Raw genomic sequence first — 16745 nt, 5'->3', positions numbered from 1 at the left:
TCTCGCATAGCGTCTTTCTGCTTACTTCACACTATTTTTTTGACTTTAAAACATATTGCAATTTCGGTCCCAGGACGCCCTTTTCTTGTGTGCGCACTTTAGCAAAATTCGAGTTTATGTTAAAAAAAAGCTCTTCATTTTTGTGCAACCATAGCGGAAATGCAGCCAAATGGAACCAATCCCTCAGAAAGCAACCAAAAAAATTATATGAGACAATATCAAAATTCTTAACACAACGTTGTTTTTCAAAGGTCCAGAATTTTGTTGACCATATTTCTGTCGCTTGTTAGCAGTTACTCTATTTTTGTAGAAATCGTATGTGACCAAACATCACATCTCACTTTAAACAGGAAGTGATATCATAAAAACCCCAAAACAGACAAAAAATGATCGCAATTGGATAACATTTTAGGACACTAAAATCAATGTTACGATATAGCATATGTACAGCAATCCAAGAAGTTTGATAAGCAGAAAAAAATCCCTAAACCACCCAAAACAGAATGCAAATCCCTGGACGTCCCATAGTTCATACGTTACCATGACAACTATCGGCCAGAAAAAAAAAATCGGGAAAAATTCGAATATAGTTAAAAGAAACTGTACACATTATACATTATAATTATTTATAAAAGTTATCCATCTTTTGATATGTAATCATATAGCTAACTAACTAATTTCTGGATTTTGTGAAATTCGAGTCGTGAAATTCGTAAGTCAATGTACGCACTCTAAGGCAACAGATCTCTTTAAACGTATTCTGTAGGTATCTCTAAAAAATATTAATCTCCCTCTTAACACAAAATTACTATTAGCCACCACAGGCGTCTAGTCTTAAGAACGAGATGTATAAATTCACTGTAGAGACAATATAATATATCTTTTTCCTAAGAATTATCATTTCTATTATAACGTCATTATAAGAGTCCTATCATTGCATATAAGCTACTAAAAAACAATTCAATTGTCTGTCTTGTTTTATCGATGAATAAATAAGAATAATATATAATAATAATAATATATATATTTATTTTCCAACCAAAATTATGTAAATATTTATTTTATGGATTAAGAACTAGAGTCAACGTACGTACGAAAATAAGTTATTTATCGGACACAATGCGCAAGAGCAAAGAGCAAGTGGAAGTTTACAGGCGAAGAACTTTTGCCATACGCATCCCTCCAACGCAGAGGTTATTTGATAATTAACTATCGTCTATCGATAATTAACTAACGCTATAAGTCGTCATTGTTGTGTTCCATGGCGTACAACACGGCAGAGGCCGAGTGCGCCCTTTTATGTCCTTGCTTCTTTGAAACTTCGGCTCCCATGGAAACATCATCAACACTAGAAGTAGGTACCGGATGATAAACATGGCCGAAAAAGTTCGTACTAACAGTCCTTTGAAGAGGCTGCGGTGTCATGGCATAATCTTGCTTTGTACCCAGCCCATCATAGGTTGTAGGTAAGCATGCTTTGTTGAGTTCGTACCTAGCTCTACGTATGACATACCACATAAGAAACCCACTAATACCAACTTGTATAGCTAGAATGAGGTAACCACCTGCCGAGTTATGGTGTACAACGTCTTCCATCGTTCGAAGGGTGGAACCCATATATGCATTCAAAGCTTGTGTTGGAAGAAGACCAATAAAGGAAGCTAACAAGCATTTACATACACTCATGTTTGTAATCTAAAAATAAATAAATAAATAAACCCGTTATTACTTTAACGACAATAAACGCAAGCTCCCACACACGCACACCAAATTCTATCCTATAGAGAATCGGTATGAAAAAATGAAATCTTTAAAAAACAATTATGGTCAACAAGCTAAACATACTTAAACTTGTTGCATTTCACTAGTAGTTGTAAAAAGCAAAACAAATATTTTGTTGTCTCGCCTACCCAAAGCTAATTGCACAGTCTTACAGAAGAAACATTATGATTATTTGCTTAAATTTTCAGCAAAGTATAAATATTGTCGCAGATAGAATCATTTAAAAAACGTTTCTAACTGTAGTTTAATAAAATTATGTGAGACATTAACATTTTTTGCAGAATCTTTCAAAATTTATTTCCTTATTAATAATCCCTAAAACATTGTCACTAAAAATACCCCCAACCCTCAGTATGAGAGTAAATACAAAAAGAGACTTACTGCAAATAATCCATTTTGCAAACCAAAAGGGATCGGTGTTAACCTAGTCAATACAACCACTTTAAAACCTCGTCTACTCTCCACCACTTTAATGATAGCTTTCAAATGTTCGGACTGCAATTTTGATTGAACAAAATCACGTATAAATATTCTACATATAATTAGGGAGGAGGCTACACCAACTACTACGGAGACGGTAACAGTTACAACGCCAATTAAGAAACCATACAGATATCCAGCTGCTACATTTAACACAATATATCCCCAAGTCATTGGAAAGGAGACTATAGTAAACATGCCGATGAAAAGCAACCCACTAATCCAACCATTCACATTCTCTAACCATTCAAGGAAGTCTTTTAGGTAATGTCTGAAGAAGAATACTAACACTGCTCCAACCAGCAGAAACAATAACAAACTACCCGATAAATGTAAACATTTTGATTGCAGGCATGGACATCTGCTATCAAGAACACGTTCAACGTCCGATTTTTTACCGAAACATTTCTGTCCAGGAGTTGGATGTGTAAAACTAACTTCTGAAAGATCTAATGATAAGTCTTTATTCTTTTTTGCACTAGATTCTACATGTTTTGATGCAACATGGCCATTTGGTATAAATTTCTGCTTGGTCATGGTCAAGTCATCCTCGGCATCTGGTTGTGTGTACAAGTCAGGACAAGATCTCCCCGGTGTGATCATGGTAAATTGATATTCGACCCAACATCTGTGTTATTCAATTTAAATCCATTATTTATTATTGCTAAAACAACAAATCATGGTTTTGAAAACGTTTCAAATAATATGGTGTTTGCTCATGTAAGGTCATATCTCACATTATGGAGCTTACTCGCAAAGTATGAAATTTATTATAGGGGCTCTGTATGAAGGGGAAATAACCACCTGACTTTTAATTTTGTTTACAAAAACTGTACTAACACGACAAACATGAGCAAGTGGCATCAGTTTCAATTTTGAAACTTTTAAACATAAATAATGTACACGAAAAGCTCTCACTAGTGACAGACAGTTACAATAACAAAAATTCTAGCAACAAACTAAACATTGTCAACACATTGTTTGAGACACAAATCTGTCAAGATAAAAAAAAGCTCTTCATATAGTATCTCTATAACCAGTACCCAATTCACAGCATTATCAAGAGTATGAAATGCAAATATATCTATTTGTCATAATGATTTAATTAACACAAATTGTCTAAAATATGCTGAATTGAAAAAAAGTGACAAGACTTTAATTAAGATATACAAAAGCACAGTATGCAAAACTAAGCAAAAATTGTTTAAAATGTTGGACACAGAGATATTGGACACATCAAATTTCATTCGTATACAAAACTCTTATCAGCAGTTTACATTGCAACTAAAGTGAAGTACCATAATAATGCAACTTCTTAAATTCACCAGGTCACTTTACGCTGTATAAATTTTTAATAACTAACAAAGTACATTTTTGCATATGTGCATGAATGAATGTAAAACTGAAACGTTAATTGAAGCATCAAAAGAAATAAAGTTTTGTAGCCATGACAACACAATAGAGTAAATAAATTAGTTGCACATGGTTTAAAGAAATAACCTTTTTTCGATAAGTGAGCATAAAAGGCTGTTATTAAAAGTAATTTTGATAACCAAGCTACCACTCCACTTTAAATCCTCGCTTTAATTGTAGGGATATGTAAAACAACAGCAGAAATAAAGACATCATATAGTTGCAATGAAGTCTATACAATAATTTTATTAAGGTTCATTGTAAAGACCTCTTTTTGTAAACACTAGAAAAAAATATAAAATATATTAAATAAGACTAATGTTAAGTTAAGAACATTTAGGCTGTAACTACAAAACATATACTTCATTTTATATTACAGATACACTTAAAGCAGACAAGAAGTAAAAAGCTTCTTTTTTCGAAATTATGTTCGCAGATTGTGAAAAGAAGTAAAAAGAATAAAAAACAACGTGTAAAATAAAATGTAAAAAAAGTACCCTCCTACACCAATATAAAAAAATAAATCTTTTTCTAGCATTAATTAGAATAGCGTTGTGATTTTACTTCTGTAATATCCAGCTTGCTACAAAACATTCCTTAAGTCAGGTGATTTTTTATGAAATAAAAACTAAACAAACACACATAAATTAAACAGAAGAACATTACATAACGTTATTATTGAAATCAACAAAAAAAATAAAAAATATAGAACCTTTCCTTTATACACAGAAGAGAAATAAATTTGAAGCATAAAATGTTTTTTTTTTTTATAAAAAACAGATGACTAATGCAATCTTGAACAATACAGAACATCCAGTTAATCACACATGTTCTGCTCAATAAAGTTGTTGAATTATCAATGGATTATAACATTGCTATTTCAAACATTTGTAAAAATCACAATTATTATAAAAAATCACCCTCTTATTCTAATCTCTCCTATTCTAACAACTAGCTAAATTTTACGTGTTTACTATTACAGAAATAACTTTATTTTTTTATTTTTTTATTTACCAATACTTAAGCAACATGCATAAACAAAATACGCAAATTATATTATAAAGCACACCACAATTATGCTGACTATTTTATTTATCTTCTATTCACCTCAATATAAGGTGAGCCAGCAAAATAGGTGAGTCACTCATTAAATTACTTAATTCTAACAATGTCATTATTTCTACCAGCACACCAGATTTTAATAAAGCAAGGTGTCCAGACAAACTATTATTATAGGGATACTTTGATCTATTTTCAAATTTGTGCAATTTGATTGGTTAATTTTGGATAACAAAAGGCAAATAAAAAGATCATAAGGTCATACATCACTCCACCTTCTAAAAATAAAAATAAAAATATGCTCATACCATTCTTTTTTCTTTCATTACACTTATAACAACAAAGAAAAATATAAGAAATATTAAATATAAGAAATAAAAAATAGATGAACGAACTAAGCTGGCTGAGAAGGTTATCAAAGCATTCCCAGAAAAAGTGTTACAGACAATACTACAAGATTTTAAAACAGTTACCATCTCTAGAATGAAAAATGTTTTAAGAAAAGGTGGCACAGGGAAATTTAAAAAAAATGTCAGAACAATTCTGCAAATTACAACTACATGAAATACATTACTGTTAAAAACACCAGCTTATACGTCAACTACATTCAATTCATCTCATGCAATTATGAAAACTGAATGTTAAAGAAAATAGGTGGTATGCTAAAAGATTACTAACACATCAGTAACCAGAAATGTTGTGTCCTTGCAGCAAAAAAAAACTCTGCTGCTATTAAAATTAAAATATTTTAATTTGCTCACAACTACACAACACCAGTGTGACAAGCACGCATATTCTCACTTCTACAAGAAAAAACAGAGCAGAAAAATCAACAAAATAATATTTGCATTTTACAACATTAAATGTCAAGACTCAACAAATATAAATATATTTTGCTTGCAGCTCAGGCTTCAAATAAAATTTCAGAGAACATTAAACAATACTGTTAAACAATTGTTATTAAAATAATAAGTATATAAGTGAGACGTGTACAAAAACGGTGAGATATTTTAAAATCAGTTTTCACAAAATGGTTTGCAAAGAACATTCAGTTTGTGAATTTTAAACAAGATTTAAACCCTACAGCTGCATGTAAACACAAATTTTTCACAAATTTTTAATATTCTAAACTTACATTCCACATTCAGACACAGATATTTCTTTAACCAAAACTCTATAGTGAATCAAGGTGAATATATATTTAGTAAATGTTTCTTATCTTCATTGATTTTATGTGAATTAAAACTAAATATATTGAAAGTTAATTTTAGCAATATATTTAAAATTCAAAGGCTAGCAAAAAATATGCAGGTCAAAGTTTGAAAGACTATTGAATAATTCAGATATGAAGAATACTTCCCTTGAGATATCAAATTAACTAATGACACAAAATGCATAACAAGCTAAAACAAAACTAATTTTGTGCAGAGTGTACAGTAGCAAAACAATTACCAGCTGCAAGCAAATGTGCATCAAATAAAAGAAATAAATAACATACAAAATAACAAAATAATTGCCTAAGAAACAATGTAAATTTAAAATTACATAACAATTTATAGCAACATTATCAATGCAATTGGATAACAACTTGTTTTGCGCACAACTGTGCAGAGCTTGTTAAAAATAAGTACATCAAAACAATACAAAACTAATTATATTTAAACACTCCTAGCATCTCTGCAATTTAACATTTAATTAGTTCCGTTGTCATCTATCAATGCATCAACATTTAAAAATTTCTAAATATTTTTAAATTGCAAAATCAAGTATCAACAGAAAGTTTCCAAACTACACTACTATGTGCTATAAAATATATGAAACAACTATGCTACCATGTAGATGCACAGTGGTATCTACATATGTCAAAATATCTGCTCTTTGTATTCCCTTTACACATTCACATTTTTTAGGTTTAATTTTAAGACTTTAGCACCTAAGCATTGTCCTTTAAAACACTAAAATCATGCAGCGATGATAAGTGTGTTAGAGGATCTCATTTGTGTTCGGTAGAAGAGACGTACTCTCACTGTGATACTTGCAATAGGCTGAAAAACAGCATTAATACTAAACAACGCCACATAGCTTTATCATAATTAGAAAATGAAGTATCTTCCAAAAATGACAAAATCTCTGTTAGATGAGCCATTGGTGAGTGATTGGTAGGCAAAGACAGGTATGTTATGCAAGCTTCTTTGCATACAACACATGATATGTCTCAGTCAATACCTGACACTATGTTATTACCATTAATAACGCTCTTATTTTGGACTCCAGCAAATTAAAATTTACTGGTTTTGTATTTGCCTATTGGCACAAGGTGGGTAGCAAAGAGTTGTAGAGTTAATTCCTGAGGTGGAAATAAAGGTGTTTATGTTTTATGGCAGAATCTTTTTGTATACACGGAAACTGAGCAATAAGTTAACCTGGTGTTAGATGAAAGAGTTAAATTTAAGTAAAATTGCAATTAGCCAGTAAGAGATCTGACATTGCTGAAGGAAATGGTGTGGGTAGCTTGTCTGTTTCTGGACACAACTCTTGAATTTTGACACCTGGAAATAGGAAATAAAATCAGCATAAACATTCCTCACACCTGTGAAATGATGAATTAGCAAGTTAATGTTAGTTTGACTGACATTTACACAACCTGTGTTCTAAATATGCATTAATGCTTCATTGTCTGTAAACAAGTCAACCTTATCCTTCCACCAAGCACCCAAAGTATGTATAGCAACCATAATAGCTAAAAGCTCTAAAAAAGAAATATTGTGGTCCTTCCTGGCAATCTTTATGGAGAACCATGAACCAACAAAGAAACCACTCAAACTTACGTTAGACGCGTCTGTAAATAAATTGAAACAATATTTAACAACTTTGCAAGCAAAGGACAGCCAATAAGGAAAAATAATTCATTTTTGCACACTTTTTACCTTGCCACAGTGTTATATGCTGAGAAGAAATCTTTAATTATTTGTAATGTTGTTTGACATACCTTCCTTATTCTCTCCCATGTGACGAAATCATCAAAATGTAAAGTGTCTTATAAAGGCTAGAAGGGGAAGAACAAAATCAAAGAAAAACTGGCCTTTTCATTGATAAACCAAAAGGTTTGAGTCCTTAGGGTGAACTGGACACAATCTAAAAGCATGTTTAATATCCAACATAGCTAAGAAACAGTGCTGACATAAATGAAAAACCATGCTGACAGCGTCATCAAAAAAAGAATTTAAAATATGAGTATTCGTCTTTAGAAATCTCATTACTCACTGAACACCCCTTCGGAAAAGACAGGGATAGGAAGAAAATTGTTCTGACTTCGAAAAAGTCTATGAATTTCATTATTAGCTTTGGTCCTGTTTTTTTTACATAGCCAAGCTAACCACGTGTACGAAACGTGCCATGTACAAAAATCTTCAAACATTTGTAAACATTTCTTCAAAGCAATAAAATTCTAAAAATAGCCTTAAGTTTTATATAAAATTGGTATTCTTGTTACTGACAGTACGGGATCTTTCCCCGATCGGGTGAGTGTCCCCCAATTCGGTAAACCACTTGATTGAGTGAGTCGGCACTGGCGGCAATTTCTCACGACCACCCGATTGAGTGAGTCATAACTGCCGATAAATTTTTAGCTAGCTAAATACATAAACAAACCGAAGGTGCTTGGGAGAGACTTAGTTCTTGCCTTGCACCTAGTCAGCTCAAGCTCTAGAGACAGCTAACTAGCTATGTTAAAGATATCAATATTTCTCTACTATACTTTGTGTCAGATATGATAAAAAATATGCACATTTTTCTTCATATAGCTTGCTATACTGGCTTCTTACTAAACTAATTCCAAGCACAAGTCTATAAGACAACTAAAATGAGCTTCAGAGGCAGTACACGTGCAACCTAGACTGAAAATATGCACCATGTAGTCGATCCAACTCAAGAAATCATCAATAGCATTGGAACGGCACAGTGAATTTTTTTTTAATCGGTGAAACAGCGCAAAATAAGCTTATGATTTAATGTAAACAAAAATTATATTGCACTTTTGGCCAGCGGCTTGCCCTTTTAAAAAGCAATTTTAAGCAAGAAAAATACTCACCTGATTCAGGTAAGTCTCTCCCGATCGGGTGGTTGCGCACTCACTCGATCGAGTGATTTACCTCGATCGAGGGACAGTCACTCGATCGAGGAAAGATCCCGTACTGACTGACAATGCAAAGGTCCAACAAAGTTCAACTTGCTTCCATTACTGCAATTGATTGAAATAATATGGTCTCTAGTAATACAAGTAAAAAAAAAACATTTGAAAAGTGATGGTAGATTCATCTGCCAACAGAAGAGAGGAACGGCAACAAAAAGCTCACAAAACTTATGCCCTAACTTGACAATTGCTTTTGGGTGGGAATAAAACCTACCTGCAAACTTAGCAAGCACAGCCACTCTGGCAATTTTTTAATATTACAAGCTATAGCTAGCTAGTGCTAAACAAAAAAACTATTAGCTAAATTTTTTATGCATATTTCTTGGTAAGATAGCTACTACTCTAGATCTGCACAGCAAAAAGCTTTTTTTACAGAGAAAACTGGCTAAGTTAGCTAGTTCGTTTCGCCAGCTGGCTATAGCAGTATTATTAAGTGTATTTCAGACATAGCTATATAGTCAATCCCTCTATTGTCAAAAATATATTCACGTCAATATTCGCAAATTTAGGGTCATAAAAAATGAGACAATGCGTGCGTAGTAAATTCTACCATCTTGTTTTTTCATTGAACCCTCCCCATGATGGAAACACAAAAATTAAAAACAAAGTAAACTGTGCAAAACATTAGGGAGATAACAACTATCCCCATTGCGTTTTTCATGAATATTTATATTGAATCATACTTAATAGATTAAATCAAGGATGAAAATACAACAAAATTACTGAACGAGACAACAATTAAATAAAAAAGAAAAATAGATCTAATGCCAGGAGTGGGGACCTGGTGAATAAACGGTGTTTAACTGTAAGACATTTTCGTCTAGTAACTTTGCGCCTATTTAATACCTTATATCTCGAAAACTGATGGAAAATAACTGACGCCATCTCCCGCGTGAGTAAATAGAGGCCACTGGGGACCCGTTTCAGAGCAAGCGGGTTGATGACGTCATTTAAATACCTTTAACAACACCAATATCTCTTCAACCGTTTGTCAAAAGTACATGATCCTGTACATTTTCTTGATCAGCGTTTTAACCTCCACACAAAGACTAACATATTTTGTAAAAAAATATTTTTCTGCATTGGTTTGTCTTTGCTAACGTCAACAAATTTTTAAACCCATATATAACATTTTGTCTTGTTGATAAAGTTGATCACGGCTCAGGGGCCACAAGACTCTCTATAAGGCTAGTCATGTATTAAACGAACAATGTCTCGTACAATTATATTACTCTTTTATTCACAGCTACTTGAACTATGGAAACATAATTTGGGGTAGTACTCACAAAGCTAAATTGGAGTCTCTCTATCGGCAACAAAAACATGCCACGAGAATAATTACTTTTTCGAACAAGTTGACACATTCAAGCCTTTGTTTCAACGTATGAACATTTTAACCATATTTGCAATAAATATCTTTTAGACACTTTGTTTTATGTACAGGTCAAGAAAAAAAGACCCCCCTGTGGTGTTCTCAAACACGTTTCATGCTATGAAAAAAAAATATGTCACTAGATCTACTAGGTTGTATTACGCGCCATTTAGGAAAACAAAGTTCAGTCGATTTTCCACTTCATATCGCGGCCCATATATCTGGAACAAGATCTCCAAAATAAAACCATCAATCTTACAGGAAAAATGCTGTTTTAAAACTTTTCAGTCAAAAGTAAAAAAATTTATCTTGTGTTGTCTACCAGAAGAAACATCCTTCTTTTAATAAAAATATTTATCATCCTTTTTCGAATTCAAACTAATGTTTGCACTTACACTTTATCCTTTATCTTTTTACTAATATTATAAACAAGTTGTAAATATTACATATACGTCAGCTGTTATAAATGGAGCCAAAAGTTAACATTTCTCTTTCGACAAGCTCGTGAACTACGCATAGCGTAGATCCTGCAGGATCTCAATGATAAGACTTTTTTGTCTTCTATGAGTCTCCTGACACAAAGGTATAAGAGCATTGGTATATTTTTTATTTGTTTTCTCTTCCATTTTTTGTTTGTCTATTTTAAATTTTAATGTATTAGAACTTTTTACCATTGTATACCTTAGAAGTTAAAAATATATTACATTACATTACGATATTATCGAAGATATTATTTCGATTTGTCTGTTCAGTATTCATATTACTGTGGAAAGTTTATCATTTCTTAAACATGATAGTTTAGTAGGCGACGTTTCGGGAGATCCTTCTCCCATCATCGGGCAAAGTAAAATGATGTTGCGCATGTGTTTATATAATTGCAGAGGATCGAAATTCATAAAAATTAACCAATCAAAAACGAACTGATAATTACAGTTAATTACGGTAATTAACATTTGCGGACCTACTTCTACTGTAGGGCTGGTAACCAAATCTCAGGAAGTTGATACGAGATGCTGTTTATGTGTTTGTTACGTCTACACTGTTGATGGTTTCTCTAATCTTCCTGGCCGTTGTTCTGGATTCTCTGTCAATGATTTTCTTCTCGTCCCAGATGTCATTGCGTATGCTAAAACGTCAACAAGATCATTCCAAAACACTAAAGAGAAGGTAAAAAACTCCGGAAGAAAGGGGATTTTGACCTGTCTCTTGAGAGAAGTGAAGTGTATTCAGTCCAATTTGACTTTCAAATATCAACAAAAAAATGAAGGAAACATCGACACGGTTCCATCTTCATACGACTCCTTTCTGATCTTTGTGACTATGTTCAGTCGTTCAGTTTTTTTGGATGTTGCATATGAACGCATGTGTATCAGCTACCCCCCACAAAGTTGCAGATCATCGACGAATACTGCTCTTTCTTTGTTTCAAACGACTATAACCGCTCTACCGATAATTTTCCTAACGATCTCCCCGATTTCAATTGGTCTTAGAATTCTTGTCCATTGGAATTAAACGGAAAGCAAGAAAAGCATCGTCGCAGACATTTTGCTCAAGATATTTTTGCCGTCCTTTCCAATGCATCACATAGCTGTTGACTGTTTGCCCCAAAAGAAGTCGATGTTAAGATTCTCTTCCAATTGTCTGCATCCATTGATAAAGATGCTCTTTTTATTTTACATGCATTTTGTAAGCATATAAATTTTCCTATTAGCTGCTCAAGTCCATGGAGGAGAACGTCGTTGTTTTTCTCTTCACTCATTGAATGTTTTTGTTCCAGAACTTTGATGTTATCGTCATTTAGTTTCAGGATTCATTTAAACTCGATGTCAGAAAGGAGTCGTATGAAGATGGAACCGTGTCGTTGTTTGCTTTATTTTTTTGTTGATATTTGAAAGTCAAATTGGACTGAATACACCTTACTTCTCTCGAGAGGCAGGTCAAAATCCCCTTTCTTCCGGAGTTTTTTACCTTCTTTTTAGTGTTTCGGAATGATCTTGTTGACGTTTTAGCATACACTTTTGATACAACATCACGACGTGTTGAATTTTTCTCCCACTCATGTATCCAGGGAGAACATTCATCAATACAGTTTTTACCGATCTTTCCATGTGGTAGTATAAAAAGGTTTTTTTTCAATGTCATTTTTTTTCGTATACCACACTCAAAACTTGATGTTGTCCTTCTTTCAACAGATTACGCCAAGCCGGGAACATGAATAGACGGTTGGACGTATGTTAGTTTTCGTAATGTTATCTTCAGTATCACCTATTTAATAGACTTCAATCCACGCTGAATTTTGAACTCTCTTTGGCACTTATCACGCGTGGAAGTTGTATCGGATGCAAACTAGTTATTTAGACTTTGATATGTTGTTCCTAAAAATTCGCTACTTGACTTCTTCCATAATTTAAAATAACGATAAAAATAGTAAAAATGTTTGATTTGAAATATTTACAAAAGCTTAAATAAAAAATGGACTTCGCTTGCGGTTAGCAGCTCACGGTACTCCCGCTGTCTTAGCTCCGCAAAAACGCTTATCATCAAAAAGTTACACAAAAAACAAATGTCATTGAGAGCTGGGTTTAAACTTATTCCCAGGGCATTTTGCCTTGATGATGAGGTTGATAGCGGCGAAAAGCAACTCCGTAATAACAGCTCAGCAGGGGCCACAAGACCCTGGGGACGAGATTAAGTTGGGTTTTTTTTTAACTTGGTACAACTTAGTTTCGAGACACAGCGAAAAGCCATTACAATAATATATATCATGTACAATAAATGTATCATGTGTAACAAGGAAATGGTTTAAAGCGACAACAATACCGGTTACAACAATTTAAATCGCTGAAATGATACCAAAATGCTTTAAAGATCTCTATCCAAGCAGTAGGGTACTTTATGTACACTGTGAAAGAATTTTTTGAGATGCGAACATCACATCGATTCCAACCTAATATCAACATACAAGAACATAATAAGATATAACCGGGCTGTTACAGTTCTTTCAGATTGATATATTTAATGTGTTTCAGAGACAGAAAAATCACAGCTGATGAAGGTATTAGTAGCCTGATACCAGAAAGTTTAGAGGGCTCTAAAAGTAGCGTTGACTTCCAGGTTTCACCCTGGCTACATTGGGAGGATCACAACGCCCTCCAAAGCTTAATGATTCTGAATTAAGTCCTATAGAGATAGTAAAATGTATGTTCTAGCACAGACGACGACGACGACAAGGGAAATTCCCGAATACCCCCTCCCGACAATTCCGATAAATCCGATAAATCCGACAATTCCGGAAATACCGATAAAATCTTGAGCATGCGCAATGACGACTCATTGAGAATGGACAATAATGCTGACATCAAAAAAATCTCGAGCATGCGCATTTGAGAATGGGGAGAGTCCTATACTCAAACTACGACCGCTAGTTGAGCCTGGGATATAATAGTAAACGTGAGCCGAAATCATGAGAATGCAACCCGCAACCATATCATGACACATGAAATGCGGGCCATTACAGAGGTTGTCGGACGGAAACCATGGCTGCTCGAGCGTGTTCCGGATCGTTTTAAGACGCAAGCAATATATATACCAGGGCAGTTCAAATGAATCCCGGGGCACTCCAGTATGTTCCAGAAACTTTCAAGACCCGGGATATGTGTACTATGGCGGTTCAAGATAACCCCTGGGCGCTCCAGGATGTTCCAGAAACTTTCAAGAACCAGGAAATGTGTACTATGGCGGTTCAAGATAACCCCTTGGTGTTTGATTTTGTTCCGGACCATTTCAAGAACCAGGAAATGTGTAACAGGGCGGTTCACGAAGATCCAGGGCTGCTCCAGGAATATGTTCCGGATCGTTTCAAGACCCTAGAAATGTGCGCTTGGGCTGTTGGACGGATGCCCACGATACTGGAATATGTTCCGGATCGTTTCAGATCCCAGGACGTGCTCCCCTGGGGGCCCACATGGGAGCTAGTATAAGGTATGGATATCACTGACTATTTTACAACCCGGGGTTGTAAGATAAATGGAACACTGCGACGACTGCGAAAAAATACTCGACACCTACGACAAATGTTCCTGCGGACGGAGGTTCTTCATAAGAGCCAAGATGCTCTGCTGGTCCTGCTATCAGGAGTACATCACGTATAATGGTAATTGCGCAACGACATAGAAAAAACTTTGGTTGAGCAAATTTCTTCATAATAAAATGTTATTGAAATTCGGGGATAAACTGTTAAATCTAAAGACTTTTACACCAATTCGAAACCACTAAAAATTGAAGAAGTCCAAGCCGAAAACCTCGTACTGAACGATTCCATACCAGCAAACAAAGGCATGGATGAGCGCTTCGTAATTGGCTATCAGGATCAAGACGGCATCCTAGGACCGTTACTGATACTGACCCCTGAAAAGATCCGCTCCAAGGGTGTCTCTCAATACAGTGAGGGTTCCGCATTAACTATGTCATTCTATCTGGCCAGCTATCCCGAATGGTTGGCTAAATACGAGGAGATCTTGAACGAGGTGGAGTTCTTGGAAGGGATTTGCTTCACCAATATCAGCGTGAAAAAAGGGCAGTACCTCAGTACCAAGCTCAAGATGTGGGATGGTAAAGTCAGCACCAACTTCCATAAGACGAAGATACCACAAAAAAGCTGTGAATGCAAGGCTATTATCAAACTTGCGAGTATCTACACCCAAGGGCGCAACTACTATATGCAGACCTACTTGGATGAGTCTAAATATAAAGAGGTTGAAGGATACGACACTTGCTACTTTAGTGACTCTGATGATGATGAAAAGGGCTTCACTGTTTTGTAAGGGCGCGTAAAATTTTTTATGTTGCACTTCAACATAAAAACAAACATGAACGTTCCCGCATTGAAAAAGGAAGCGAAAGCACTAAAGATCCGCGTTCCTAACTATTCAACTATGAATAGGGGCCCTTTTCTCGAAGCCATCCGCAAGGCCAAGTACAAGGACGTCTCGACACGAAGCGACGGTCCCTATTGCGAACCTTGCGTCAGGCTCGCTTGGGAAAAAAATCTCGAACAACACTCAAGATAGCTGCTTAGCAAGCAGCGACGTGTCGTACATGACTGTGGTCTTATCATCGGAAAAGTTTTCGAGATCGTCTAGTATGTTGTTCAACACACTAGACCCTTGTGTAAGCAAGCGGCTCCTCTAAATACCGCTGACATACTGCGCAGATTGAAGTTTTTTGAGTAGTTGATCCTTGGCCTCCTCACGCCCTTTCGCGACAAGCTGCATGCGTTCCCGTTCATTGATAGAGTCCACGATTTTGCGTGTTCGTTGTCGGGCTTGCTCCTTCAGCACCAGGTATTTTTGCTTTTCCTGCATGATTAAGCTGAACTCATAGTCGCTAATGACACCATTCTCCACAGCTCTCGAGATCAAGTCAACGATAGAGTTGGGCTTGGTCTCTGCCAGTAGTCTAATCGCTTCGTGCTTTTTGCTTTTCGCACCCAGTCTCTTTCCGGCGCTCCGTAGACCCGCTTGTCCCAGACCTACGGCGATAGTGATCCCACCCATGGCTATGCACAGGGGAGCTCCTTGTCACGCTCTTTAATCTCAGCTCGCAGGTACTGCTCAACTTCTTCGATTTTGCCGAGTCTGTAGACTTCTGAAGTATCCTCCGTACCCTCCGGAGGTGCAGAAGGTAAAAGCGGGTAAAGCTTTGCAATGTCGGTCATATTTATTCTATAAGCAAGTGCATCGTTATTCCCACGAACGAAACGTTATTATCGTGGTGATACTCGTCTGTCAGCATAAACTCGAGACAATCGGTGGAGCCTTTCAGGGGAAGGTAGATTGGATTATCAAAACTCCACGTAAGCATATCACCCAAGGCCCTTAGCTCTTTGGTGGGAAGCATAGCCAGTATCTTGGATTTTTCTCCGTTAAACAAGCATTCATCCGGATCTAGTTGAAAGCATACGAGTCTCAGCCGCTGGTATACGTCAGTCTTGTAGAATCTGTCATAGTCGCCCTTGGTAAACGTTACCTTATTATCAAAGGCCCACCCCATAATGTCCTGCGGTGGTTGATGGATTATCACATCGTACCCCTCGTTAACCTTAAGCTTACAGAATCCGTTCCTGAGTACGAAGAGCTTGATCCTATCCCTTGCTTGACTGTTGATTATGGCCGCAAGATCCTCAATTCGATACAAATCCCCCTCGATCGAAATGCGGACTTCCAAGTCCCCGACTTCAGTCAACTTGGACCCTGCCTTATAGATGTTGATCTGACTCTTAGTGAAGAGGTTCAGCCACATGGATCGAATGCGGATCAACTTCAGAGGGATTCTCGTGTCCTGCCCTAGGTATTCCTTGAATATCGTAGGTTTCTCTATATCTGTGGCGTAGAGTTGTCTCATGTTTCTTTAAGAAAAGATGAACATTTACTCGTACAACCCAAAGGG

General features: G+C 35.7%; 1 protein-coding gene across 2 annotated transcripts; it reads right to left on the bottom strand.

Moving 5' to 3' along the window:
* Positions 1 to 569: 569 nt before the first annotated feature.
* Positions 570 to 8981, bottom strand: LOC130614123 (transmembrane protein 64-like). 2 transcript variants are annotated; one of them, XM_057435528.1, is made up of 3 exons: positions 8825 to 8981; positions 2164 to 2926; positions 570 to 1695 (listed from the first exon to the last, which is right to left on the bottom strand). In XM_057435528.1, exons 2-3 carry the CDS (start codon positions 2863 to 2865, stop codon positions 1237 to 1239), a joined length of 1161 nt encoding a protein of 386 aa, XP_057291511.1. In that variant the 5' UTR covers positions 2866 to 2926; positions 8825 to 8981; the 3' UTR covers positions 570 to 1236. The 2 variants fall into 2 exon arrangements, with proteins under 2 accessions (XP_057291511.1, XP_057291510.1); XM_057435527.1 differs by lacking the exon at positions 8825 to 8981 and having other exon boundaries at positions 2164 to 2949.
* Between the last annotated feature and the right edge of the window lie 7764 nt (positions 8982 to 16745).

The sequence above is a fragment of the Hydractinia symbiolongicarpus genome, chromosome 11 (assembly GCF_029227915.1).
Source record: "Hydractinia symbiolongicarpus strain clone_291-10 chromosome 11, HSymV2.1, whole genome shotgun sequence".
Lineage (NCBI taxonomy): Eukaryota > Metazoa > Cnidaria > Hydrozoa > Anthoathecata > Hydractiniidae > Hydractinia > Hydractinia symbiolongicarpus.
This window is presented reverse-complemented; position numbering and strand designations above follow the sequence as displayed.

Excerpts from the sequence above, each read along its gene's own strand:
- LOC130614123 (XM_057435528.1), bottom strand. The coding sequence starts at position 2,865 with ATGATCACACCGGGGAGATCTTGTCCTGACTTGTACACACAACCAGAT. Across the intron at positions 1,696-2,163 it reads TGCAAAATGGATTATTTGCA|ATTACAAACATGAGTGTATG; the intron begins GTAAGTCTCTTT and ends ATTTATTTTTAG.